The sequence below is a fragment of the Ornithorhynchus anatinus genome, chromosome 16, assembly GCF_004115215.2.
Source record: "Ornithorhynchus anatinus isolate Pmale09 chromosome 16, mOrnAna1.pri.v4, whole genome shotgun sequence".
Lineage (NCBI taxonomy): Eukaryota > Metazoa > Chordata > Mammalia > Monotremata > Ornithorhynchidae > Ornithorhynchus > Ornithorhynchus anatinus.
In genome coordinates this window covers 43,962,932-43,990,774 of record NC_041743.1, presented here as the reverse complement: position 1 = coordinate 43,990,774, position 27,843 = coordinate 43,962,932, and the positions used below count along the sequence as shown (strand labels likewise).

General features: G+C 60.3%; 3 protein-coding genes across 4 annotated transcripts; 2 read left to right on the top strand and 1 right to left on the bottom strand.

Annotated features, from left to right (window-relative positions):
• Positions 1-1,256: 1,256 nt before the first annotated feature.
• Positions 1,257-9,721, top strand: PAQR7 (progestin and adipoQ receptor family member 7). Of its 2 annotated transcripts, none has more exons than XM_029081212.1 (3): positions 1,257-1,298; positions 5,585-5,702; positions 6,640-9,721. In XM_029081212.1, exon 3 carries the CDS (start codon positions 6,652-6,654, stop codon positions 7,705-7,707), a length of 1,056 nt encoding a protein of 351 aa, XP_028937045.1. In that variant the 5' UTR covers positions 1,257-1,298; positions 5,585-5,702; positions 6,640-6,651; the 3' UTR covers positions 7,708-9,721. The 2 variants fall into 2 exon arrangements, with proteins under 2 accessions (XP_028937045.1, XP_028937044.1); XM_029081211.1 differs by lacking the exon at positions 1,257-1,298 and adding an exon at positions 4,649-4,816.
• Positions 9,722-11,760: 2,039 nt separating this feature from the next.
• LOC114817452 (aurora kinase A and ninein interacting protein) lies at positions 11,761-18,509 on the top strand. Its single transcript, XM_029081353.1, has 3 exons — positions 11,761-11,921; positions 16,774-16,930; positions 17,911-18,509. The coding sequence occupies exons 1-3, from the start codon at positions 11,832-11,834 to the stop codon at positions 18,489-18,491; spliced, it is 828 nt and encodes a 275-aa protein (XP_028937186.1). The 5' UTR covers positions 11,761-11,831; the 3' UTR covers positions 18,492-18,509.
• Positions 17,868-26,554, bottom strand: MTFR1L (mitochondrial fission regulator 1 like). The gene is made up of 7 exons (XM_029081352.2): positions 26,509-26,554; positions 22,208-22,316; positions 21,813-21,917; positions 21,197-21,306; positions 20,517-20,731; positions 19,291-19,579; positions 17,868-19,041 (listed from the first exon to the last, which is right to left on the bottom strand). The coding sequence occupies exons 2-7, from the start codon at positions 22,229-22,231 to the stop codon at positions 18,933-18,935; spliced, it is 852 nt and encodes a 283-aa protein (XP_028937185.1). The 5' UTR covers positions 22,232-22,316; positions 26,509-26,554; the 3' UTR covers positions 17,868-18,932.
• Between the last annotated feature and the right edge of the window lie 1,289 nt (positions 26,555-27,843).

Sequence of the window (27,843 nt, the reverse complement as noted above, 5' to 3'; positions counted from 1 at the left end):
TGAGCTCACAGTCTAGAGGGCATTTGGGCAGGGCAAAGTGAGTGGGACAGGCAGCTGTTGGGGTCTATGGGGTCTGCGGGGTGAGGGAGCAAGGAGGTAGGAGGCTGGTCAGGAGGGGCCGAGGATTGTGAGAAACACATTTTACATTTTTACAGCAGTCATTGGAGATGGTTCTTTACTCACGTTCCAAGTTGCCTTAACCTTACTTTTTTTTCTTTTTGCCCTTGCGTAATTTTTGCCAGGTGAGGGGCAGGCAGGAATCCATACCTCCCGGGCGACTGTTGGAAAGCCACGTGGCCTAGTGGCTAGAGACTGGGAGTCAGAGGCCCTGGATTCTAATCCCAGCTCCACTGCGTGCCCGCCCGGTGACCTTGCACGGGTCCCTTCACTTCTCTGGGCCTCACTTACCTCATCTGTAAAATGGGGAATGAGACAGTGAGCCCCATGTGGGACATGGATGTGTCTGACCTGTTAGCTTGTACCCACCCCAGCGCTTAGTACTTTGCCTTCCACATCTTAAGGGCTTAACAAATAGCAACCCCCTCCGAAACAACACAAAATATTGTGTTGCCTCAGGGTGATTATGGTGGTCCTCTCCGGTCAGTGGGGAATGGGGAAGGGTAGGTCCCGGGGCCCTGGGGCTCTGTGGGAAGCGGGATGGGAGCCTCACGTGGGACGACCTGGTCACCCTGCATCTCCCCCAGCGCTTAGAACAGTGCTCTGCACATAGTATAGCGCTTAACAAATACCAACAGTATTATTATTAGACCCCATTCTGGTGGGAATGGGGGGGGGGGGGGAGGACCAGGGTTCTAGGGCTCGGGATGTCCTGGGTCATATGAGTCCAGACCAGCAGTGGGGCCACGGCGAAGTCAGAGCCAGGCCCGGCCCCTGGCCGGGGATGACCAAAGTGGGGGGTGGGAGTTAGGGGGGAAGGCCACCCCCGCCTAAGGTCATCTAGTCCATCCCCCTGCCGTGGCCCAGCACGTTCCAGGGGCAGCATTTCTGTGAAGGAAGCCCCTCGGGGAGGGAAGTGCCCCGGGTTTGGGGGGCGAGGAGGGGAGGGAGGCGCCTGCAAACAGGGGCTTGGAGATCCCCGGGGGAGGGGGAGGGGGTGGGGGAGGGTCCGGCTCGGTGCCCCGCCCCCGGCCCGGCCCGGCCCGGCCCAGGGGTGGAGTCGCCGCTTCCCTCCCTCCCTCCCTCCCTCCCTTCCTCGTCCCTCCATCGCGCTTCGCGGCCGGGGTCGGGGTCGGGATCGGGGTCGGGGTCGGCGGCGGCAGCGGCGGACCCGGACCCAGGTACCTGTCGACGATGGGGACGGACCGAGGGGCCGGGCCGGACCCTTGGAGCCCCTGGGGGGGGGGGGCCCGGGACCCGGGGTCCAGGCCCAGCGGGCGGGGGGACCCTCCCGGCGAGGATGGAGCCGAGTTGGAGGTCAGAAATGGGGCGGGGGGCGGGGGCCCGGCCAGCGCCTCCGGGAGGGCCTGGGGCCCGTTCCTGGGGGCGGCTCCCCGCCCCCGACCCAGCCTGCAGGGGCCCGAACGCCCCAGGGGGAGGGACGGGGGGGTCCCCCGGGGTCCCTCTCGCCCTGGGCCTCGGCCAAACCACGCCCCTCTCCGCCTCGATTTCCCCCACCGTGGGGCACAGGGCCGGACTCCCCCGCCGACGGTCGGCAGACCCGCCACCCAACCTCTCTGGGCCTCCTCTGTTTCCCGGAATAAGAATCCCCCCCACCGCCCCCCCCAACACACACCCACTCCTCCACCCTGCAGGAGAATTTGCTGCTTCTTGTGACAGTGACACCCTTTCCCCCCAAAACACACACACACCCCCACCCTCCCCCATTTAGAAGATGAAGAGCAAGAAGGGTACGATCGGGCCATTCGGAAGGGCAATCAATCGATTGTATTTATCGAGCGCTTACTGTGTGCCGAGTACTGTACTAAGCGCTTGGGAGGATACGCTATAACAGACACATTCCCCGCCCACAACGAGTTTACGGTCTAGAGGGGGAAGACAGACTTTAATATATATATATAAATACATTATGGATTCCCTGCCCACAATGAGTTTAAAGTCTAGAGGGGGAGACAGACCTTTTTATATATATATAAATACATTATGGATATGTACACAAGTGTCTTGCGGCTGAGAGAGGGGTGACTAAAGGGAGCAAATCAGGGCAAAGCAGAAGGGGGTGGGAGAAGAGGAATTAGAGCAGTCAGGGAAGGCTTCTTGGAGGAAATGGACCTTCAATAAGGCTTCGAAGCAGGGGTGGGGGGAAGCCCTATGTTGGCTTTGGTGTAAATGGCAGGAAGGGTTCTTGCCCGGGGCCAAAGTCTGATGCCCCAGGAGCAGACCAAGAGCTGGGGCAAATCAATAAGAGGCTGAAGCAAGTGTTTCCCCACCCCAGCCGGGGTTTCACCGATACCAAGCACCAGTTCGATGGTCCCGGATGCGGGGGAGGGCTCACACAGAGTCGTCGAGGGATCTGCTTGAGTCTAGGGTCAGGGACTCAAATCCAGGCCCCCCGAGACCCCACTGCCCCCCGACCAAACTTTCAATCCTTCTCAGGGAGCCCTCTCCTCTCCCCGCCTCCCCCGAGGTCCCCCGACGTGGTCCCCCGGCCCAGCCAGGAATTGGGTCCAAGAGTTTGGTGCCCCCGATGTCCCCCATACCACAACCTTGCAGATGGCATCCCAAGATGCCAGGCCCAAGGGCTGTTTCATTGGCCTGGAAACTTGGGGCTTCTGCTCTCGCCAGCTCTCTGTGCCCCCTGATTTCTGGGATTCCCCTGGGGCCTGTTCCTGGGGGCGGCCCCCTGATTTCAGGGGGATAGAGAAGCAGCGTGGCTCAGTGGAAAGAGCCCGGGCTTTGGAGTCAGAGGTCATGAGTTCAAATCCCGGCTCTGCCACTTGCCAGCTGTGTGACTGTGGGCAAGTCGCTTCACTTCTCTGTGCCTCAGTTACCTCATCTGTAAAATGGGGATGAAGTCTGTGAGCCCCACGTGGGACAACCTGATTCCCCTGTGTCTACCCCAGCGCTTAGAACAGTGCTCTGCACATAGTAAGCGCTTAACAAATACCATCATTAATTAATTAATTTCTCTTAGAACAGTGCTCTGCACATAGTAAGCGCTTAACAAATACCATCATTAATTAATTAATTTCTCTCTGCCCCAGTCTGACCTCTTCCCACCCTCTCCAGCCAGGGCTAGTTCATTCAGTCATATTTATTGAGCGCTTACTGTGGGCAGAGCACTGTACTAAGCTCTTGGGAGAGTTAGGCTGCGAGGCCCAACTGCTCTCGAAAACCCAGCAGTTCCCACCTGGGTGGTCTTTGTTTGGGATGGAGAAAATAGAGTAAAGGTTAAGTAGTCTTCCCTCCAGGAACAGCCTGGATACCCAGGCCCTGTTCCCCGGGAACCCCGGTAAATCCGAGAACCCCCTTGGGAGTGGGGAGGCGGGGAGAGAGGCTGCCGATTCCCACTTCCAGGAGCCCATTTCCCGCTCCCGAGCTGCAGCCCGGGGAAATGTGACTGCTAGAAAGAAACGTGACTTGGCCGAGAAGAAATCAGGCTGCAGCCTATTATGGCAACTTTAGGCGACATGTCCCTCCCCATTCCTTCCTGAGGGATCCCAGAAAGGGAGAACCCTTCTTCCTGGCCGATTTTGCCTAGAAATGAGAGCAGGGAAGTATGAACAAGCAATATCTTCCCCCCTCCCCACGACCCACCTGGTCCCTAGCATTTTCAGAGAAACAGCAGAAGGCCGTGCGTTCTAATTCTGGCTCCACCACTTGTCTGCTGTGAGACCTCGGGCAAGTGGCTTCACTTCTCCGTGCCTCAGTCACCTCATTTGTAAAATGGGAATTGAGGCTGTGAGCCCCAGGGGGGACAGAGACTGTGTCCAACCCGATTTGCTTGTATCCACCCCAGTGCTTAGTACAGTGCCTGACACCCCGTAAGCGCTTTACAAATGCCGCAGTTATTATGATTCCAGGCTTCCAGTCATCGCCCCTTCTCCCTCCTACCCTTCCTCTCCAAACTCCTCCGGAGAATTGTCCACACCCACTGCCTCCACTTCCCCTCTTCCATTTCTCTCCCCGACCCCCTCCAATCTGGCACCCGCCCCCTTCGCTCCACGGAAACGCTCCTCTCACAGGTCATCGGTGACCCCTTTCTTCCCAAATCCAACGGCCTCTACTCCATCCTGATCCTCCTCGACCTCTCAGCTGCCTTCGACACTGCAGACCACCCTCTTCTGGAAACGCTATCCAACCTCGGCTCCCCTGACCCTGTCCTCTTCTGGTTCTCCTCCCAGCTCTCTGGCTGCTCGATCCCGGTCTCTTTCCCCGCCTCCTCCTCTGCTTCCCATCCCCTCACTGTGAGAGTCCCTCAAGACTCAATTCTGGGTCGCTTTTTCTTCTCCATCTCCTTGAAGAACTCATTTGCTCCCACGGCTTCAACTACCGTATCTTTGGGGTTGATACCCAAATCTACATCTCCAGCCTTGATCTCTCTTCCTCTCTGCAGTCTCATATTTCCTCCCGCCTTTAGCCACCTCAAACTTAATGTGTTCAAAACAGAACTCCTCATCTTCCCACCCAACCCCTGTCCTTCCCCTGACTTTTCCATCACTGTAGGCAGCACCACCATCCTTCCTGTCTCACAAGACTGTAACCTTGGCGTTATCCTCAACTCATCTCTCTCAGTCGTCCCACGCGTTCGACGTCACCGGATCCTGTTGCTTCGGCCTTCACGACATCGCTAAAATCCACGCTTTCCTCCACCCAAACAGCGACAGTGCTGATCCAAGTATTTATCCTATCCTGCCTTACCTACTGGTCTATCTCGCCACCAGCCCCTCACCCACGTCCCGCCTCTGGCCTGGAACTCCCTGCCAATTCTTGTCTTACAGTCTCTCCCCGCCTTCAAAACCTTAAAAGTTACAACTCCTCCAAGAGGCCTTTCCCAGCTAAGCTTACATCTCCCTTACTCCCTTTGTATCCTTTATTCACCCTATCCTCAGCCTCACAGCATTTAGGCCCATAATTGCAGGGAACACGTCTACCAAATCTGTTGTATTCAGTAAGTCGTGTTTATTGAGCTCTCACTGCATGCAGAGCACCGTTCTAAGCCGCTGCCAGGCTTGGGAGTCAGAAGGACTCGGGTTCTAATCCCGACTCTGCCACTTGTCAGCTGGGTGACCTCGAGCAAGTCACTTAACTTCTCTGTGCCTCAGTTACCTCATCTGTAAAATGGGGATTAATGCTGTGAGCCCCATGTGGGACATGGACTGTGTCCAACCTGATCAATTTGTATCTCCCCCAGTGCTTAGGACAGTGCTTGACACCTAGTAAGGTAACAAACACCATTGTTATTGTTATTACAGTATAACAGAATTGGTAGACACGTTCCCTGCCCACAAGAAGTTTATAGTCTAGAGGAGGAGGTTACCATCTAGAGGACTCTCCGGTACTCTCCCAAGCACTCAGTACAGAGCTCCGCACATAGTAAGCGTTTAATAAATGTGATCGATCGATGGATTGATTGACTGGTATTTCACTCCCCCCTCTGGCACAGAGTTCTTGGCTCCTGGCTCAGCTCCTCCTGGTGAATCACGAGTCCCGCAGAGAGAACCTTGTGCTCCGTGTTGGTGGAGGCCTGGATCCTTTACCCCTGACGTGCTCTGTGACCTTGGGTAAGTCCAAGGTCCAGCCATCTCCCTCCCCCCACAGACCTATCCTCCTTTCTCCTCTTCCCCCTCTGGCTCCCGGGGGAAAGATCAAAGATGGGACAGGCCTCGCCTGTAGAGAAAAAAGATGCTTGGGAATCCGGGAGGGGCTGGGAAGGGCCGGGGGAGGAGGGGGGTGATTCCGGGCAGCCTGAGGGAGTTTCTGTGTTCCCTTCAGGTATTTATGGGGTGCCCTATTTATGGGGTGCCCATGGGGCACCCGGGAGACCCTCAGCAGGTCTCAGGCGTCCACCTCCCCAGTCAGCCCGAGGAGTCCCAGCCCGCCAGGCATCTGTCCTTTTCATTCATTCATTCATTCAATTTTATTTATTGAGCGCTTACTGTGTGCAGAGCACTGGCCCAGGCGTTTGGGAGAGTTCAATACAACAACAGACAGACACAGTCCCTGCCCACGACGAGCTTACGGTCTACAGGGGAGTCTGGAGCCCCGACTCCTGGTCCTGATCCCAGCGTCCTGCCGCCCCTGCCTCCTCCTGGCCCTCCTCTCCCCTCCTCCGTGAGGCTTTGAGAAACAGGAGTTGATGGAGGGGGAGAGGCCTCCGCCGGGAATCAGCCCGGCCAAGAGAAATCAGGCAGCCGAGAACTCAGCCCGCTTGGTCTCGACCGCCCCGGGGCTGGAGGAGAGGGAGGTGGTCAGTCAGCGAGTGGTACTTATTGAGCGCTTACTGCGTGCACTGTGCTAAACGCTTGGGAGGCAGTATCGGAGCGGGTTTGGAGGCGGGTCTGGAGATGCAGAGGAGGCGTGGGAGGGGGCTCCGGGAGAGTCAGGGCGGGTCCGAGCGGGAAGCGGAGGCGGGGTCCGCTCTGGGGTCGGGGGAGTGGACCCCAAGGGGCGGGTGGGGGGGGTCCCGGTCTCGAAGTGACCGCCCGCCCCTCCCCGTAGGCCCCGTCGGCCATGGCCACGGCCGCGGTCCAGAAGATGAGCCGCTTCTTCCCCAGCCCGCGCCAGGTCTGGAAGCTGCCCGGGCTGCTGGCCGCCCTGGCCGCGCCCGAGCCGGGCAGCACGGTGGGCCGGGCCGAGGTGCCCCGCCTCTTCTGGAAGCCCCACATCTACTCGGGCTACCGGCCGCTGCACCGCGCCTGGCACTTCTACTTCCTGAGCCTCTTCCAGACGCACAACGAGGCGGTCAACGTGTGGACCCACCTGGCGGCGGCCCTGGCCCTGCTGCTGCGCCTGGCCCGCTTCGCGGGCACGGTGGACTTCGTGGGTGACCCCCACGCCCGGCCGCTCTTCCTCATCGTGCTGGCCTCCATCACCTACCTGCTGCTCAGCGCGGCGGCCCACCTGCTGCAGGCCAAGTCCGAGTTCTGGCACTACAGCTTCTTCTTCCTGGACTACGTGGGCGTGGCCGTCTACCAGTTCGGCAGCGCCCTGGCCCACTTCTACTACACCATCGAGCCCGCCTGGCACGCCCGCGTGGCGGCCGTCTTCCTGCCCGCCGCGGCCTTCCTGGCCTGGCTGTCCTGCGCCGGCTCCTGCTACGCCAAGTACCGCCAGCTGCCCGGCCTGCTGGGCCACGTGTGCCAGGAGATGCCCTCGGGGCTGGCCTACGCCCTGGACATCAGCCCCGTGGTCCACCGCATCTACGTGGCCCAGGAGCTGGGCCGCGAGGACCCGGCCATCCTCTACCACAAGTGCCAGGTCCTCTTCTTCCTGCTGGCCGCCGCCTTCTTCTCGGCCTGCTCGCCCGAGAGCTGGTTCCCGGGCAAGTGTCACCTGTTCGGCCAGGGCCACCAGCTGTTCCACGCGTTCCTGGTGCTGTGCACCCTGGCGCAGCTGGAGGCCGTGGCGCTGGACTACGGGGGCCGGCGGGCCGTCTACGAGGGGCTGCACCGCCACCCGCCCCACGACTTCTCCGCCCTCTTCCTGCTGACCGTGGCCTGCAGCGTCCTCACCGCCCTCTACATGAGCAGCCGGGTGCGGCGGGAACTGAGCCGCAAGGAGGACTGAGCCCCCTCGATCCTTTACCCTTGATCTCAGGGGTGAGCCAGAGGGCTTCACCGCGTGCCCCTGACTGCCACTCTGGTGTATACACACAGGCACACCTGCACTCGTCTTCAACTGTACATAAACATCTGCACTCTTACCTGTACGCACACCCTCGTACTCATATTTACCTGTAGACACACACTGCACTCGTACTCGCCTATACACACACACACACACACACACACACACGTATTCGTCGGTACACGCGCACCTATACTCGTACACACATACAAACACACCCGTCCACAGCCCGCGATCGATCGCCCCTCGCTTAGAAGGCTGAGTCAACTGGCCCGTGGGGCAGATTGGCACGGCTAAGGTCAGCGTGGCCGGCAGACCGCCAAGAGCGTCCGTCTCTCACCTTCCCCCTGTCCCTCAGGTAACTCCCAGACCCTGTAGACTCCAGCCCCTTCCCACCCCGGGCCCCCTCCGCCCCTAAGGAAGCTGCGTCCTCCGCTGGGCCTCGGTGGGGCCGTTATCCCTAGCCACACTCTGCTTCCTCTCCTTCCGGCCCCGGGGACCTTGGGCACTGTGGGGCGACAGCTACGCACCGGGCCCGGATTGGGGGGTGGACAGCGGGAGTCCCCAATCCCGGCGGGGAGGTGGGCTAGGGGAGCGCGGGGGCCGCGATCGAGGCCTGAGGGGGGTTGAGGGGCAGAGTCCCGGGTGGGCCTGGGGCTCTCGCTCTGCCCCGAGGGGGAATCTACCAAGTCAAGGTTCTTCCTAGTCCCGCTTCTCCCCTTTCCCCTTTGCTCTCCCCCCCCACCCCGCCCCATTTCTGGCTGTCTCCCTGCTGGCTGCCCTAACCTTCCCCGCCCCCTCCTCCTCCTCCGCACCGAATGGATTTTTCAGATCATTTCCCCCGGCGGCCGCAGTGGACTCTGACCCCGTCCAGCCGCTGTCCCGGGGCTCGGGGGACCCCTCCCCGGGAGTGGGGACCGCAGCCAGTTTTCGCGGTGCGGACGGCCCCTCCAGCAGACGGAGCACCGTGCCGCAACAAGAACTGAAAGGCACCATCCCTGCCCTCTCAAGGAACCTAGAGCCTCGTGGGGGAGGCGTTTTGACAGATTCACAGCAGAATAGATATAAATGAGGGACTAGTGAATAATTATAATCAGACAAGTTCACGAGTGCCGAGGTGCTGATGAGGGTGGTTATGATGTGTGAAGCGGGGTGTCGATGAGGGAAGGGTCCTGGGTGGAGGAGGTGGCGAGGTAGGTGGCCCTGTAGGTGGAGAGGGAAGTGGTTTGGTGGTTGAAATGGGGAGGAAGCTCCAAGCAGGGGAACAGGGGTGAGGAGGGGGTCGGAGGGAGGTGGGAGACGGAAGAAGAGGGGAGGTTTAGGCGAGGGGCGGGCTGGACTGTGTTCTGGGTACCAGGAGCTGCCCATCACAGGGCACGGAGGGGGCAGCGCCGAGGAGGATCCGCAAGAAACGGGCAGAGGCTTCCAGCCTGAGGCTGGGCGAAACGGCCCCGGCCAGCGACTTCCTCTTTCCTGTCCAAGTCCCATATTTCACCAGCCGGGCCTCGGGGGCCCCTGGGGAGGAAGCCAGGCAGGCTGGGCCAGGAACGGGGTGGCCTTAAGGGGACTCCTGGGGCTGAACTGAGAGTTGCCCCCACAGGGTGGGGGAGGAGGAGGGGAGGGAGGGCAAACCCAGCTGTTCCCGGGGACACTTTCCAGACCCGCTTCTAACCTGACCCCAGAACCCCCCCTTATGCCCCCGGGGGTTACCTAATTCCCTGATCTCTCATCTCCCCACCCTATCTTCCCTCCCTAATTAGGTACTCACCCCCCTCCTGCCCCCACAGCATTTATGGACAAATCTTTATACTAGGCCGCTTCCTCTATCTGCAGTTACTCTCCCTCGCCGGGTTGTAAGCTCCTCGAGGGTGGGGATTGTGTCTCCTTACTCTACCTTTCTCTCCCACCACTTAGTCCAATGCAGTGAGCGTGCAATAAATATCAGTGATTGGTGCATGGGTGGACGGATTGATTGATTATTGCCCTGCCGGAGGCCTGGGTGACCTCTCAGCCCCCCCCGGCCTTCCTGCCTGAGCCCCTGGTCCTGGCTTATTTTCCTCCCCAGGGCTCCCAGCTGGGAAGAGCCCGGGCCTGGGAATCAGAGGATGTGGATTCTAATCCCGGCTCCGCCACTCGTCTGCCGCGTGACCTTGGGCAAGTCGCTTCACTTCTCTGTGCCTCAGTTACCTCAACTGTAAAATTGGGATTAATATTGTGAGCCCCACATGGAACAACCTGATAACCTTGTATCTACCCCAGTGCTTGGCTCAGAGTAAGCACTTAACAAATACCATCATCATTATTATCACAAGGTAATGGGTTCTAATCCCGGCTCTTCCACTTGCCTGCTCTGTGACCTTGGGCAAGTCACTTCATTGTGCCTCAGTTTCCTCATATGTAAAATGGGGATTAGGACTATCCCGTGTCCCACATGGGACAGGGACTGTGTCCAACCTGATTAGCCTGGATCCACCTCAGCGCTTAGAACAGTGCTTGGCACATAGTAATCACTTAAACACCACAATTATTATGATTTGAAGCAATATGGCTTAGTGGAAAGAGCACGGGCTTGGGAGTCAGAGGTCATGGGTTCTAATTCCGACTTTGCCACTTGTTTGCTGTGACCCTGGGCAAGCCACCTAACTTCTCTGTCCCTCAGTGACCTCATCTGTACAATGGGGATTAAGACTGAGCCCCACGTGGGACAACCTGATGACCTTCTATCTTCCCAGCGCTTAGAACAGTGCTTGGCACATAATAAGTGCTTAACAAACACCATCGTTATTGGAGAAGCAGCGTGGCTCAATTTGAAGAGCCCGGGCTTGGGAGTCAGAGGTCATGGGTTCTAATCCTGGCTCTGCCACTTGTCAGCTGGGTGACTTTGGGCAAGTGACTTCTCTGGGTCTTGGTTCCCTCATCTGGAAAATGGGGGTGAAGACCGGGTGCCCCGCGGGGGGCAACCCTGATGACCTTGTGTCTACCCAGCACTCAGAACAGTGATTGGCACACAGTAAGTGCTTAATAATAATAATAATAATAATAATGTTGGTATTTGTTAAGTGCGCTATGTTTAGAGCACTGTTCTAAGTGCTGGGGTATTCATTCATTCAATAGTATTTATTGAGCGCTTACTATGTGCAGAGCACTGTACTAAGCGCTTGGGATGAACAAGTCGGCAACAGATAGAGACAGTCCCTGCCGTTTGACGGGCTTACAGTCTAATCGGGGGAGACGGACAGACAAGAACAATGGCACTAAACAGCGTCAAGGGGAAGAACATCTCGTAAAAACAATGGCAACTAAATAGAATCAAGACACATAGACACAGGTAGACACAGGTAGACACAGGGTAATCAGATTGTCCCACATGAGGCTCACAGTCTTCATCCCCATTTGACAGATGAGGGAACTGAGGCCTGGAGAAGTGAAGTGACTCGCCCACAGTCACTCAGCTGCCAAGGGGCAGAGCCAGGATTCGAACCCATGACCTCTGACTCCCCGGCCCGGGCTCTTGCCACTGAACCCTGATGACCTTGTATGTACTCAGTGCTTAGAACAGTGTTTGGCACATTGTAAGCGCTTAACAAATACCAACATTATGATGCGGCCTGGGCTTGGGAGTCAGAGGTCATGGGTTCGAATTCTGACTCTGCCACTTGTCCGCTGTGTGACTGTGGGCGAGTCACTTCACTTCTCTGTGCCTCAGTTCCCTCATCCGCAAAATGGGGATTTAACTGGGAGCCTCACGTGGGACAACCTGCTGACCCTGGATCTCCCCCAGCGCTTAGAACAGTGCTCGGCCCATAGGAAGCGCTTAACAAATACCAACATTATTATTATTCTTATTAAAACGCTGAGGCGCCCAGGGGCCTCTGAGGCAGGGCGGGGGCGGGGGCGGGGGCGGGGCCGGGACCAGCCCCGCCCCTAGCGCGCACGCGCGCCTCCGTCTGGCGCGAGCCACCGCCCACTGCGCTTGCGCGGTTCGTGGCGCGCGCCGTTCGAGCCGCGCGCGTGCGCTGGCGCGCGGGAGGACGGCGCCCCCTCCGTCTGCCGCCTGGGCGGCCATGAGGCGGAAAGCCCCGGAGGCCGGGGCCGAGGCCGAGGCCTGCGGCGTCTGGCTGGACACGGCGGCCCTGAAGAGGCGGCCGGTGCAGGTGAGGGCCGGCGGCGAGGGGGAGGGGGAGAGGGGCGGGGCCTCGACCGGAAGGGGGCGGGGCCTGCGGGCGGGCTTCTGCGCTGTTCGGGGCCGGAGCCAGCAGGGGGCGCCCCTGGGGTCCATAGGCCCATTCATTCATTCATTCATTCATTCATTCATTCATTCATTCAATAGTATTTATTGAGCGCTTACTCTGTGCAGAGCACTGGACTAAGCGCTTGGAAGGGACAAATCGGGACCAGAAAGAGGCAGTCCCTGCCTTTTGACGGGCTTACGGTCTAATCGGGGGAGACGGGCAGAGAAGAACAATGGCAATAAATAGAGTCAAGGGGAAGAACATCTCATTAAAACAATGGCAACTAAATAGAATCAGGGTGATGTACATCTCATTAAACAAAATAAAATAAATAGAACAGTGCTTGGCACAGAGTAAGCGCTTAACAAGTACCATTATTATGATTATTACTACCCCTTAAGCACCTGCTATGCACTCCAGCCCTATATCTTTATACTCTAACATTTCCCCCGCCTGAAATCCGTTTATTTTAATGTCTTTCTCCCCTTCTAGATTGTTGACTCCTTGAGGGAAGAGATTGTATTTATCAACTGCGTTGTATTAACAATAGTTATGGTATTTCAGCACGTACTATGTGCCAAGCACCGTTCTAAGCACTGAGGTAGAGCCAAGTTAATCAGGTTGGACACAGCCCCTGGCCCCCACATGGGGCTCACACTGTTAATCCCCATTTTACAGATGAGGCAACTGAGGCGAGGAGAAGTTAAGTGACTTTCCCAAGGTCCCAAAAGAGGGATGTAGTCTCCTAAGTACTTAGTACAGTGCTCTGCACTCAGTAAATGGCCGGTTAATGCCATTGATTCATTGGGGTAGATCCAAATTCCGTTTGTTCAACCTTCACAACCTTGCTAAAATCTGCCCCTTCCTCTCCATCCAAACTCTTACCCCACCGACCCAAACACTTCTCCTATTCCCCCTTGACCACTGCATCAGCCTCCTCGCTGACCTCCCGGCCTCCCGTCTCTCCTCACCCGAGTCCATACTTGGGGAAGCAGCGTGGCTCAGTGGAAAGAGCCCGGGCTTGGGAGTCGGGGGTCACGAGTTCGAATCCCAGATCGGCCACTTGTCAGCCGGGTGACTGTGGGCGAGTCACTTCACTTCTCTGGGCCTCAGTGACCTCATCTGTAAAATGGGGTTGAAGACTGTGAGCCCCACGTGGGACAACCTGATGACCCTGTATCTACCCAGCGCTTAGAACAGTGCTGTGCACATAGTAAGCGCTTAACAAATGCCAACATTGTTATCATTATTCACTCTGCTGCCCGGCTCATTTTCTACAGAAACGTTCAGGACACGTTTCCCCACTCCTCAAAAAACTCCAGTGGTTGCCCATCCACCTCCGCATCGAGCAGAAGATCTCCTCGCCGTCGGCTTTAAAGCCCTCGATTTCTTGCCCCCTCCTACCTCACCTCACTACTCTCCTCCTACAACCCAGCCCTCACCCTTTGCTCCTTTAACACCTCCTCACTGTCCCTCGATCTCGCCACCCACCCTAACCCCACATCCTCCCTCTGGCCTGCAACTCCCCTCTCTTTAATATATGACAGACCACCACTCTCCCTGCTTTCAAAGGCTTATTAAAGGCCCGCCTCCTCCAAGAGGCCTTCCCTGACTAAGCCCTCATTTCCCTACTCTCCCTTCTGCATCGCCCTTGTCCCCGGACCCGTTCCTTTAAGCACTCAGGAGAAACCACGCTCACTCCCATCCTCCCCGTCCCAGAAGCTCACGGCCTCGGCTACATCTTGGACTCCTCGCCCATCTTGCAGCCTCCGCTGCTAAATCTGGCTGATGTAGAAAAGTAAGAGCGGTGGCATTTGTTCCAGGCTCGGTGACTTCGGTGGTTTGTGTGGAGCGTTTACTATGTGCAGAGCACCGTACTAAGCGCTTGGGAGAATGTAATACGAGTCGGTAGAGATGCCCCCCCCGCCCACAAGGAGCTGACAGTCTAGAGGGGGAGAGAGATAATAATGTTGGTATTTGTTAAGCGCTTACTATGTGCAGAGCACTGTTCTAAGCGCTGGGGGAGATACAGGGGAATCAGGTTGTCCCACGGGAGGCTCACAGTTAATCCCCATTTTACAGATGAGGTCACTGAGGCCCAGAGAAGTGAAGTGACTTGCCCACGGCCACGCAGCTGACATTAAAATATTAATGTTAATATTAAAGAGATATTAAAATAAATGGCAGGTAGGGGCCGTGGCGGCATGTAAAGTTATGAATGTAAGCGCTGAGGGGCCGAGGGGTGGGAGGAATATTAAGCGCTGAGTGTTGGGGGGTCGATAGAAGTTAATCAGGTTGGACACAGCCTTCCTCTGGAAAGTCCCTCCGACCCACCGCCTTCGCCCGCACCCTAGTCGAATCTAATAATGTTGGTATTTGTTAAGCACTTACTATGTGCCGAGCACTGTTCTAAGCGCTGGGGTAGACACAGGGGAATCAGGTTGTCCCACGTGGGGCTCACGGTCTTAATCCCCATTTTACAGATGAGGGAACTGAGGCACAGAGAAGTTAAGTGACTTGCCCACAGTCACACAGCCGACAAGCTGCGGTTCGGCTGCTGCCTCCGCCTCCTCGCTGATCTCCCTGCCGCCCGCCTCTCACCCACTCCCTCAGAGAACTCATTCGCTCCCGTGGCTGCAACTACCAGCTCTCTGGCGGCTGCTCCCCAGACCGACATCTCCGGCCCCGATCTCTCTCCCTCTCTGCGGGTTCGTTTTTCAAGATAGTCTCTTTTTGGATGTCCTCCCTCAAACTTAACCTGTCTAAAAGGGAACCTATCTTCCCTCCCAAACCCTGCCTTTTCCACCACTGTCACCACAGGCACCGTCTCCCTTCCTGTCTCACAAGCCCTTAATTTTGGCGTTATCCTCAACTCCTCTCTCGCATTCAGCCCCACATATTCAATCCATCACTAAATCCTGTGGGTTCAGCCTTCGCAACCTGGCTAAAATCCTCCCTTTCCTCTCCATCCAGACTCCGACCACACTGATCCAAGCCCTTCTCCTCTCCCGCCTTGATTACCGCCTCAGCCTCCTTGCGGACCTCCCTGCCTCGTCTCCCATGCTTCACTCTGCTGCCCGGATCGTTTTTCTACCAAAATGTTCAGTCCGCTTCTCCCCACTCCTCAAGACCTCCAGTGGTTGCCCATCCACCGCCGCATCAGACAGACACTGCTCACCACTGGCTTTAAAACTCTCGCTCCCCTTGCCCCTCCTGCTGCACCTCCCCGGTCTCCTCCTACAACCCAGCTCGCACGCTTAGCTCCTCTAATGCTAAACTTCTCACTGCACCTCAGTCTCTTCTGTTTCACCGCCGACCTCTCGCCTACCTCCTCACTCTGGCCCGGAACGCCCTCCCTCCTCATCTGATTACCCTCCTCCCCTTCCCAGCCTTATCGAAGGCCCATCTCCTCCAGGAGGCCTTCCCTGACTGCGCCCTCCTTTCCTCTTCTCCCACTCCCTTCTGCGTCACCCTGACTCGCTCCCTTGATTCGTCCCCCGCTCCCAGCCCCACAGCATTGATGCACCTGTCTGTCATTTATTTATTTCCAGTAATGTCCGTCTCCCCTCGAGACTCTAAGATCGTTGTGGGCTGGGAATGTGTCTGTGTATTAACAATAATAATAATGTTGGTATTTGTTAAGCGCTTACTAGGTGCAGAGCACTGTTCTAAGCGCTGGGAGAGATACAGGGTCATCAGGTCGTCCCACGGGAGGCTCACAGTTAATCCCCATTTTACAGATGAGATAACTGAGGCCCAGAGAAGTGAAGTGACTTGCCCACAGTCACCCAGCTGACAAGTGGCAGAGCTGGGATTCGAACCCACGACCTCTGACTCCCAAGCCCGGGCTCTTCTGAGCCACGCTGCTTCTCATTATTTTAGTCTTATTTTTTTATTGTATTGTCCTCCCCCAAGTGCTTAATCCAGTGCTCTGTACACAGTAAATACGATCGACTGACTAGAAAGTGGGGCGGTCTCCCCACCCCGGTCGATTGCAACGCCATGGGGCTTGGGGACCCTGTGCCGTGCTTCCGGTGTCCCCCTCCCCAGTGTGTAGCACAGAGCCCCGCACCCAGCAGGAGCTCAGTAGATAGCGTGGTTGGCGCGGGGGACGGGGCAGACGGCTGGACGGCGGGAATCTGGCCGGCTCCCAGGGGGCCGGGAGGACGCTGCCCTCGGGGCCCAACCCTGGCGCCTTGACCCGACCCGTCGCCTCTGCAGCCCTCCCCGCGCCACAGCTGAGTAAACGCAGCCGGGTCACCGACCCTCTCTGATCCACCCACCACCCACCCTGGGCTGGAGCCTCCGGTTCACTTCGACCCCTGCCCCAGCAGCAAAGAGAAGCAGCTCGGCCTAGGGGACAGAGCCCGGGCCTGGGAGTCAGGGGACCCTGGGTTCTAATCCCGGCTCTGCCACTTGTCTGCCGCATGACCTTGGGCAAGTGACTTCATTTCTCTGGGCCTCAGTTACTTCGTCCGTAAAATGGGGGTGAAGACCGAGAGGCCCTTGCGGGACGGGGATTGTGTCCAACCTGATTACTTTGTATCTACCCCAGGGCTTAGTACAGTGCCTGGCGCATAGTAAGCGCCTAACAAGTACCATGAAAACAAAAAAATAAAGGCGTTAGAGGGCTCCGGGCAGCGTGTCCCACCCCGCGGCCCGGGTTTCTCTCGGTCTCCTAGCCAGGCCGGTCCACCCGGCCCTCCTGCTGGGGCCGCTGCAGCTGTGGCGGGAGGAAGTCCTGGTCCAGAAATAATGTCCTCTCTCCCTGCAGGCGGTCCTGTCCAGCGTCGCTGTCACCAGGCTGGTCGCCAGGCGGGCGACGACGGGCCTCGGGAGAGAAGCGCCAGCCCGCGTCCCCAAGGCGAGGATGCCATCTGCGGGCCACAGGCAGACTCACATCGCTTCATTTTTCCCCGTCAAACCCGCAGGTAGGTCGGCGTCGCCTGACTGGTTCAGCCCCTGGCAGTGAGCGCCCGCGGGATGGGAGGGGAAGGCGCAGGAGAGTTGGGCTTAACTCGGGCTCGGACTCTTTCGGACTGAGGTCCAGGGGAGGGCGGCGCTCCGGGCTGGACGCGGTGCCACTTCAGTAGCCGTTTCTGAGCTGGGAAGATCGTCGTCCCGGGGCCCAGAGCGAGCCCAGGCAGCCCCGTGCGCCCTCGGCTCCGGCTCTTGGCCGGGGGCCGGTCGGGGGGCAACGGGATGGAGAAGGGGCCGGTTAACCTTCCTCCCCAGAAAGGGCTTGGTCTTGAAGGGAGTTCCCCCACCCTCCCAGGCTGTAGCTCATTTAAGTGAAACAAGGGCCCATGTGAAGCCACTCCATCCCAATTCCTCATGGGTAAAGCCCCACCCTGGGGAGTGGAGCACTGGATCCTTGGGTGCCAGCCCTCCCCCAGCAAGGGAGATGTTGGGGTAAGGGGCTTTTTCCCCCCGCCGCACGCTCCCTCCCTCCCCTCACGGACGCAGAGCTCGGACCCCTTTGGTCTATGAGGTGACCCATACGGTATATTTACCACCACCCACCCCCGGCTCTTCTCTCACCCCATTTCCTGAGGCCTGGCACATCCTCCCCCGTCATATCTGGCAGGCGGCCGCTCTTTCTTACCCCCTTCCCCGACTAAGCCCTCGTTTCCTCTCCTCCCCCTCCCTTCTGCGCCGCCCTTGAATGTGCTCCCTTCGTTCATCCCTATCTGTGATTTCTATTGATGTCGTCTCCCCCTCTAGACTGGAGGCTTCTCGTGTGGGCAGGGATCGTGTCCACCACCTAGAGGGTCTTCTCCTAAGGGCTTAGTAGAGCGCTCCGCACACGGGAAGCGCTCAGTAACTACGGTCGAGGGAGTGCGCGGAACAGACACGCCGAGGCCGTCAGCGCAGGTCAGCGTGTGTTTATTCAGCTCCGTGCGTCTTTCAGGCCAAACCGTCGGTGGAGGGAGCGTGAGCGCGCGACGCGGCGCCGAGGCGAAGAGGCCAACTGCTCAGAGTCCTCGCCCTCACCCGCCGAGCCCCAGGGAGCGGCGGACCCCTCCGCCGGGGGTCCGGGCCGCCGTCCGCTCCCCCGTCCTCCCACGGGAGCCCACGGCCTCCCCGGCCCCCGCCGGCCAGCGCCTCCGGGGCCCGCTCCAGCCCCCGCCGCGCTGCTTCGTTCCTCCCAGGGAGGAGGACTCGCTTGCGTGTGCTTTCACGCAGGATTCGGAAGGCTACCGGGTCCTGGCCCACGGGCGGACAGAGGCAGGAGGCAGCCCGCCCCGTGGCGGGGCGGGCCGCCGGAGCCCCGGCCCCTCCGTCGCCGGCTGCGGCCGGCTCTTCGCCGAGGACTCCCAGGGATGCGGGGTCACCGCTCGCCGCCGGCCTTTCCGCGAGACCACCAACCTGCAGGGGGGCAGCCCCGGCCCGCCCCCCGCCCCCCGGTCCCTGTCGCTCGGGTCCCAGGCCGCACTGCTCTTCTCCCAGGACTCGCAGGGGAACAGGGTGATCAAGCACAGGCTGGGCTGAGCAACCGGGGGACGGCGGGTGGGGTGGGGGGGGGGTGGGACCCTGACTTTCTATGTAAATAAAGGGGGGCGGCTGCCCCAGTGCAGGGGGAGGGGTGGGCAGCCTCACCGCCGCCCCCCCTCCCACCTTTGGACTTAACACAGTTGCAAAAATGGTTCCTGGCGTGGAAGGAGGGAGGGCGAGGCGGCAGGTGTTTAGAGTTAGAAAATCGGTGTATGAAAAAGGGCCCCGGGGTAGCAGCACCACACATCCGAGGGGGAGGTAGGGGACCACCCCCCCACCCCGCCCCCAAAACTGCCCCTCCCCCGGCCTCTGCCCCCACCGGCCATCCTGGGGGAGAGCAAGGCCGGGGCGAGAGGGACTACGGGAAGCGGGAGTCTGTGAGGGCGGAGAGGGGTGGGCCGGAGGGGGCACGGAGGGGCGGCCCGGGGTCCACCCTGCTCACTGTCCCTTCCCGCTCACGTCTTCCGCTTTCAGCGCAAACTTTCTCCTCAGGACCTCGGAGATGAGGGTGGCCGGGTCCTCCCCATCCTTCAGCGTCCCCCGGCTCCTAGACGGGCGAGAGAGCGATGCCTGGGCCCTCTGAACGCAGACATGGCCGCCGGGGACCCCCGCCCGCCCTCGCGGTTAGAGACGGACCCAGCCCGACCCGCCCTGGGGGTTGTTTCGAGCAGGCGGCTCCCCGGGGTGGGGGTGGGGGGTGGGGGGTCTGGTGCTGGCTCCGGCCCTCTCGGGGCTTGGCCTGGCAGAGGGAAAAGGGGGTGAACCCGACCCCGACCGCCCCCCCCGGGACCCTTACCCATCTTGGCCCTGCCTGAGCCTGTGAATGTCCTTGAGGATGCCCAGCATGTCCGCGAAGCTGCTGGCCTTGGACAGGGAAACGCAGTTGTCCTCTTCGGCCGAGCCCTCTCCCGGGGTGGTGGCGGCGGGCGCGGGGCAGGGGCCGGGGGTCCCGCCCGGCTCCGGCCCCTCCGGCTCGGCCTCCTCGGTGATGTCGCTGATGACGAAGGACGTCGTGGAGGGGAAGGAGGCCAAGGCGGGGAAGGGAGAGGACGCGGGGGCCCCGCTGGGCGGCGGGCCGGCCGAGGCTGAGACGGGAAGCAGAAAGCAGACGTGAGCGTGCGCCGGCCCCCTTCCACGGGCCGTTTCTTGTGCCGCGCACCGGCCGTGAGCAAGGGGTGGGCCCTCTCCCGCCATCCCCCGCCCCAGGCTGGGGGGGGGGGGGGTCTAGCCGGCAGCCCCCCGCTCCTCTCCTCACTCAAAGTTGACGATCTGCTTCAAGGCTCCCTCTCCACTTTCTCCTCCCACCTAAGCCCCTTCCCCAGACTTCTTTCCCCCCTCCCTGGCCCCATCATCACCCCGCCAGGCCACTTCTGGCTCTTGAAAAGCAGCGTGGCCTAGCGGCTAGAGCACGATCTTAGGAGTCAGAGGACCTGGGTTCTAATCCCGGCTCCGCCGCGTGCTTGCTGTGTGACCTGGGGCCAGTCACTTTGCTTCTCCGGGCCTCAGTTCCCTCACCTGCAAGGTGGGGATTCGATAACCGTTCTTCCTCCCACTTAGTCCGGGAGTGCCACGTGAAGGTCTTGTATCTCCCCGGCCCTTAGAGCGGTGTTTGGCACAGAGTAAGCACTTAAAAGAATACTGTTAATTATTATCTGTATCGACAAGCGTAGGCTTACTGCCATATAATAAAACTAACCTTGGTAGGTGTTAAGCGCTCACCTTGTGCCAGGCTCTGCTCTAAGCGTTGTGGTAGATTATCAGGTTGGACGCATCCCCCGTCCCACACAGGGCTCCCAGTCTTAATCCCCATTTTACAGAGGAGGGAACTGAGGCCCAGAGAAGTGAAGTGACTTGCCCAAGGTCACGAAGCAGACAAGTGACGGAGCCAGGCTCAGAACTCGTGACCTCGTGGCTCCCGGGCCGGGGCCCCATCCACTAGGCGATGTCTACGCATTGTGACTCTCCCTTTAGATCCGAGCCGGGGGGAAGGAGGACGGGGTGCTGTCTTGCCCCCGCACCCACCCGTGCTCCCGGCGGCGACGATCTTGGCGATCTGGCTGCGCAGGTGGGTCAGCTCGTCCTGCAGGTCGGCGGTGCGGCTGAGGGCGGGCAGCCCCGGCTTCTTCAGGGCCAGCAGCCTCCCGTCCTGCGCCCGCAGGTTGGGCACCGAGGCGTTGCGCTGCATGACGCACAGAGGGCTGGGCTTCCACTTGTGCCGCAGGGGCCGAGCGTCGCTCCTGCGGCGGGGAGGTGGGCAGGGGGTGGGTCCCGACCCCGACCTCCGGGAGGCCTCCCCCTCCCCGGCCCCGCGACGCCCATCTTCTCTGGGCCCCCCTCACGCCGTGGCACTTGGGCTAGTTCGGTGGGGCTCCTTCGTAGACCTACTGTGGCTGTGTGAGAGGGGAGGGGGGTCGGGGGGCCGTTCCCCGTGAGCCCGCCGAGGTGGGTCTTCCCCTCGGGCTGGACGTCCCTCGCCTGCCCCCGGCCTCGCTCCGATACCACGGGAGTAAGAGGTGCAGAGGGGATGGGCACGGGGGGAGGGCACGGGGGCGGCCCCCACAGCGGTCCGGGGTCGCAGGCCGGGTCTAGCTGGGGTCTCCCCGGGCCGGCTGGCCGAAGCCTGGCGGCCCCCACTCCCACCGGCCAACTTAGGGTTCGCCCACCGTCAGTCCCACCCGGCTGTCCCCGGGAGGCCGTGGTACCTGACGCGGGCATAGGTCTCCTCGTCGTCGGCGGCGATCCAGGCGATGTCGGCCAGGGTGGGCACCGGGGGTGCATCGCTCGGGCACAGGTCCGAGACGCTGGGCAGGACCTGCGGGGAGGGGGAGGGGGAGGAGGGATGCCGGGCCCCGTCCTCGGCCCGCACACGACTCCTCCCGTCCTCACACGTTTCCCTCCTCCTGTTCTGCGACTGGGGTCCTGCCTCCCTCCCCGAAGCCCCCAGCCCAATTCCCGCGTGGGCCGAAATAGGAAACTTTGGTGTCCTACAGCCCCGTGTGTCTGTCTCTCTCTCACATACACACAGAGTCAGGGTTGGCGCGGGGAAGGCGCCACTGGTCGGCTCAGAAGTAGTGGATGCCGCTCTCTGCCCACAGGGCGCGGGCCCAGATTCGCCCCCCGCCCCTCGCCACTGCCCCGGTCTTCTCGCCGCACCCTCGGGAAGGCTGGAGCCCAGAGAAGTCAAGGGGCGTCCTCGAGGTCCCACCGCACGCTGGGAGAGGGGTCGAGCCTAGAAAGCTCTGCCGCTCGGGCGCTCTGTCTCCTTCCCCGCCCGGGCACTGGGACTCCCGCCCCCCGTCCCCCCACGGGGTTCCTCACCTCAAAGGACGCCCGCGGGCACGGCTTGAGGGGCAGGTTTGTGCCGATCCTTCGCACCACGCTGCGCGCCGAGCCGTGGGGCCTGTTCTGCCAGATGGGCACCGTCTGGGGACGACCCGGCCCGGATCAGGCCCCCGGCGGAGGGGCGGTGGAGGGGTGTGTGTGTGTGTGTGTGTGCTGGGGGGTGGGAGGGGAGTTGCCCCTCCGGGACCAGGAGGTAGAAGCAGAAAGGGGACTTTGCGAAGCCACGGGAGAGAGACCAAGAGCCGGGCCTCGCCCCCTGCCCCAAATGTCCCCAACCCTCCCGCAGCAGTGGCTCCTCGAGATCCCGGGGTGGGGAACCCGTCTCCTCCCGGCCCCCTCCCCAGCCCACCGGGGGCCCCGCCCCCACTCACGGCCTCCGTCTCCATCTCGGACATCACCGCCGCGGCTCCGCGGTGGCGCCCTGGCGGGACGCCGTCCAAGGTGGCCGGGGGGGGGGGCCCAGGCCGGCCGGCGCAGGCTCTGCGCACAAGACACCCGCGTTCCTCGGTGCCCCCCTCTTGTCCGCCGGCTCCCAGGGCCGCGGCCGCTCCAACTCGGGGGCCGGTGGGCGTCCTCGCCTCTCAGTCGGGACCACTCCCTCGCCCCCTCACCCCCACGGGACGGCCGCGGCCGGGAGTGGGACCGGACGCACGCTCCCTCCGCTTTCTGCCCAAGAGGACGGAAGCCCCACCCTGGGCGGCGGGAAGGGGCAGGTGGGAAACAGAGGCCCGGGGGGCTTAAGCGGCGGACCCCAGGTCACACGGCAAACCAGAGCGGAGGGAGCGGGACCCGGCTCCCACGCCCCGGCGGGACGCTTTGCGGCCCCGAGGCTCAGAAACCGAGGTCGCCTCTCTCCTAGCGGGGACCAAGGTCACCCAGGGCCTCTCCGGGGCTAACAATAGCCCAACCTCCCTCCCTCCCACCCCAAAATAGCCCCGGCCGTCGCGGGGCCGCTCTGAGGGCCCAGTCCGGACACCTGCCGCTCGCCGGACCTAAGCCGGAGCGGACCTGGGGGGAAGCGAGTCCGGGCAGCGGGGGGCAGAAGGGTAGGAAGGGTACAGGAGAGTGGGAGGAAGGCAGAGCGGCCCCCAGGGTCGCCAAACTAACTCCTCGGCGAGAACAACGTCCAGGAAGCCAGATGGGGTCCCCGCCAGCACGGCGGCAGGTGCCTCAAACTCCACACCTCCTCATCTTCCCTGTCCTCCTCCGAACTTTCCCATCAGTGCAGTCACCACCACCGTCCTCCCCGCTTCACCGCGACCTCGGCATCTTCCTCGACCCACCTCTCCTCTTCAACCCACGTATTCCGTCTGTCGCCAGATCCCGCCTGTTTTTCCCACCCGACAGCTCCAGCACCTGCCCCTTCCTCCTCTCCATCAAAAATCAACCTGCTACGGTGCTGGTCCAGGCGTTTAACCCCTCCTGCCTCGACTACTGCATCAGTCTCCTCGCCGACCTCCCTGCCTCCTGCCCCCCCCCCCCCCCCCCCCAGTCCACGCTCCACTGCCCCGATCACTTTCCCTAGAAAAAGATCGCTCCGCGCACGTCTCCCTGCCCATCCAGCTCCACATTAAGCAGAAACTCTAGACCGTGGGCTCCTCCCCGACCACGACCCACCCCGCACACTTAACTCCCCTAACGCCAACCTCCTGGCCAGGCCTCCCTCAGGCCGTCGACCGCGTCCTCCCTCTCGACTCTACAGATCCTTCAAACCACCGCTCTCTCCCCCTCAAAGCCCTTCTAAAATCCCATCGTCTCCAGGAAGTTTCCCCTGACTAGTCTCCCGCCTCCTTACCCTATTTCCCCCCTCTCTGTTCTGTCGCCTGACTCGGTATCCCCCGAATACTTAGTCACCTCCCCACCCCGGCACTTGGCTCCGCAGTCTTATGTTCCGTCGCTTCCCCAATCTGAAATTTATTTTAGTGTCTCTCGCCTCCTCTGGATTGTAAAATCTAGGGCAGGGATCCGGTCTCCTAACTCTGCCGTCCTCTCCCGAAGCCCTCTGCCCACAGTGCTCTGGATACAGTAGGAGCTCAATAAATATCTCGCTGCTGACTCCCTTCCGGCCTGGAACGCCCTCCGCCTCCGTATAGGCCAGACCACCCCTCTCCCGGCCTTCAAAGCCTCGTCCAGGTCTCACCTCCTCCAAGAGGCCTTCCCGGATTAAGCCCTCTTTTCCCCGGCTCCCTCTCCCTTCCGCGTCATCTAAGCGCTTGGGCCTGTGACCTTTGGCCACGTGCCCTACCCGCCGCACTTCTATATCTATTTTTAAATTATCGGACACGATCGATCTACGTTAATATCTCGCAGCGCTTAGGCACGGATCCATAATTTATATATACGAACGCCTGTCTCCAACCCTAGACTGTAAGCTCGCTGCGGCCGGGCAGCGTCGTCTACCGACTCTACCGTACCGTACTCTCCCGAGTCCTCACTACAGTGCTCCGCGCACGGTAATCAAATCGATCGTATTTACCGAGCGCTTACCGGGAGCAGGGCGCTGTCCTAAGCGCTTGGGAGAGTATCACATAACAATATGACGGACGCATCCTCTCCCCACTACGAGCTTATGGTCTAGAGGAAACTACTGGGCCTCCCCAGCTCCCCGGAGGCAGAGTCCCCTGGGTTGGCTCAGACCACCCGCACAGGTGACTCCACAGGGCTGGGAGTCACAGGTCCCGGGTTCTAATCCCAGCTCCACCACTTGTCTGCTGTGTGACCTTGGACAAGTCACTTCATTACTCTGAACCTCAGTTCCCTCATCTCTAAAATGGGGATCGAGACTGGAAGCCCCACAGGAGTCAGGGACTCATTTGCTTGGATCCGCCCCAGCGCTTAGTACAGTCCCCGGCCCACAGTAAGCGCTTATCAAATACCACAATTATTATTATCCTTATTATTATTACTGTTAAATGCCGGGGAGGCTGCGACCCGGGGCCCAAGGCTCGCCAATGTCCCACGAGTGCTCTAAACGCAGAGAGAACCAACCAGGCGGCGGGAAGCAACCTGGCTCCACTGGCTCAGTGGAAAGAGCCCGGGCTTGGAAGTCAGAGGTTGTGGGTTCTAATCCCGGATCCGTTACTTGTCGGCTGTGTGACTTTGGGCAAGTCACTTCACTTCTCCGTGCTCAACTGCCTCATCTGTAAAGTGTGGCTCAGTGGAGAGAGCCTGGACTTGAGGGTCAGAGGTCATGGGTTCGAATCCCCGCTCTGCCACCTGTGGGACGGTGGGTAAGGTAAGTCACCTCACTTCTCTGGGCCTCAGTGACCTCATCTGTAAAATGGGGATGAGGACTGTGAGCCTCACGTGGGACCACATGATTACCCTATGTCTACCCCAGCGCTTAGAACAGTGCCCTGCACATACAGTAAGCGCTTAACAAATACCAACATCATTATTATTATTATTATTAAAGTGGGGATTAAGACTGTGAGCCCCACCTGGGACAACCTGATAACCTTGCATCTCCCCCAGCGTTCGGAACAGTGCTTGGCACGTTCTAAGCACTTAACAAATAATACCACCATTATATAACAATAATAAACTACTCTAGCCCCGGGGAGGGAGTTGGGGGAATCAGCCTCTTCTCCCGGCTCTGGCCGGGAAACCTGTCAATCAATCAATCAGTCGTATTTATTGAGCCCTTACTGTACCCAGACCACTCGAGAGAGGACGGTCAATGGTATTTCATAAGCTCTCAGCGCGGGCAGAGCTCTGTACTAAGCGCTTGGGAGAGGACAACCCAACAGCCAGCACATTCCTGTCCCCAACGAGTTCGTTTAAGGGAGTTGGGGGACAAGTTCCCTGTGCCTGATGAGCTTTCAGTCTAGAAAGGGGGGCCAAATGGCAACATAAAGAAATAATAATAATGTTGGTATTTGTTAAGCGCTTCCTATGTGCAGAGCACTGTTCTGAGCGCTGGGGGAGATACAGGGGCATCAGGTTGTCCCCCGTGAGACTCACGGTCTTCATCCCCATTTTACAGATGAGGTCACTGAGGCCCCGAGAACAATAATAATAATAATGATGGTATTTGTTAAGCGCTTACTATGCGCAGAGCACTGTTCTAAGCGCTGGGGGAGATACAGGGGCATCAGGTGGTCCCACGGGAGGCTCACAGTTAATCCCCATTTGACAGATGAGGTAATGTTGATATTTAAGCGCTTACTACGTGCAGAGCACTGTTCTAAGCGCTGGGGGAGACACAGGGTCATCAGGTTGTCCCACGTGGGGCTCCCGGCCTTCAGCCCCATTTTGCAGATGAGGTCACTGAGGCCCAGAGAAGTGAAGCGACTTGCCCACAGTCACCCAGCTGCCAAGGGGCAGAGCCGGGAATTGGAACCCACGACCTCTGACTCCCAAGCCCGGGCTCTCGCCACGGCGCCCCGCTGCTTCCCGGAGACGGACGCGCTCCAAGGGGGATGGAGGAGCTGCCCTCCCTCCTGCTGGGCCTGGGAGGCCCCGCCGTGCGAGCCGGTATGGAGACCGGCGCTTAGCACAGTGCTTGGCACTTAGTAGGTGCTTGACAAAGACCAGTAAAAACCCAGGTGCAAGGGCGGCGCAGAAAGGGGAGGGGAGGGCGCCCATCCCCCCGCTGCCCCCGGCGTCGGGGTCAGGTCGGGGTCAGGTCGGGGTCAGGCCGGGATGGGTCCGATCCCCCCCCGTCACTCACCTGCCGCCCCTCCGCCGCTTCCCTTTCCGAAGCCCCGCCCCCGGAAGTCAGCCCGCCCCCTCCCGCGCCTGCGCGCCGCGCCTGCGCACCGCCCGCTCTCCGCCGCAGCAAAGCTGCGCCCCCCCCAACCACACACCGCGCCTGCGCACCGCCCTCTCTCCTCCGCAGCGAGGCTGCGCCCCCCCCCCCCCGCACCTGCGCACCGCCCTCTCTCCGCAGCGAGGCTGCGCCCCCCCCCGCGCCTGCGCACCGCCCTCTCTCCTCCGCAGCGAGGCTGCGCCCCCCCCCCCCGCGCCTGCGCACCGCCCTCTCTCCGCAGCGAGGCTGCGCCCCCCCCGCGCCTGCGCACCGCCCTCTCTCCGCAGCGAGGCTGCCCCCCCCCCGCGCCTGCGCACCGCCCTCTTTCCTCCGCAGCGAGGCTGCGCCCCCCCCCCCCGCGCCTGCGCACCGCCCTCGCCCCTCCGCAGAGAGGCTCCGCCCCATCGGAGAGGCCACGCCCCCTCCCCGCCCGGCCTCCACGGCGCCTGCGCGGTGCCGCCGTTGGGGGCTCTCCGGCGCCCCCTCGCGGACTGGGAGATGCCCGGGGACGAAGCGCGAAGCTTTGCGCGGTGCGAGTCCGAACCTCAAGATAATAATGATGACGGCATTTTGTTAAGAGCTTACTACGTGCCAAGCACTGTTGTAAGCGCTGGGGGGATACAAGGTGATCAGGTGGCGCCACGTGGGGCTCACAGTCTTCATCCCCATTTTACAGTTGAGGGACTGAGGCACAGAGAAGTTAATACTGATGGCATTTGTTAAGCACTTACTATGTGCAAAGCACTGTTCTAAGCGCTGGGGGGATACAAGGTGATCAGGTGGCCCCCCCCGTGGGGATCACAGTCTTCATCCCCATGTTACAGACGAGGGAACTGAGGCCCAGAGAAGTGAAATGACTTGCCCACGGTCACACAGCTGACGAGTGGCAGGGCCGGGATTCGAACCCACGACCTCTGACTCCCAAGCCCATGCTCTTTCCATCGAGCCACGCTGTTGGTATTTGTTAAGCGCTTACTACGTGCCACGCACTGTTCTAAGTGCTGGAAATAAAGGTCGGGCTCATCCGGGATTTGAACCGGGAAACCGCTCACGCACAAAGCGAGAATCACAACCCTGGACCAACGAACTCATATGACACTCCCCGTCCCCTCCCATCCACCAGTGGCCCCGCCACCCTCTGTCGTTCAACCCGTGGACTTTATGGGGCGCTTACACTAATAATAATAATAATAATTCCCATATTTGTTAAGAGCTTACGGTGTGTCAGGCACTGTTCTAAGCGCTGGGGTAGATAGG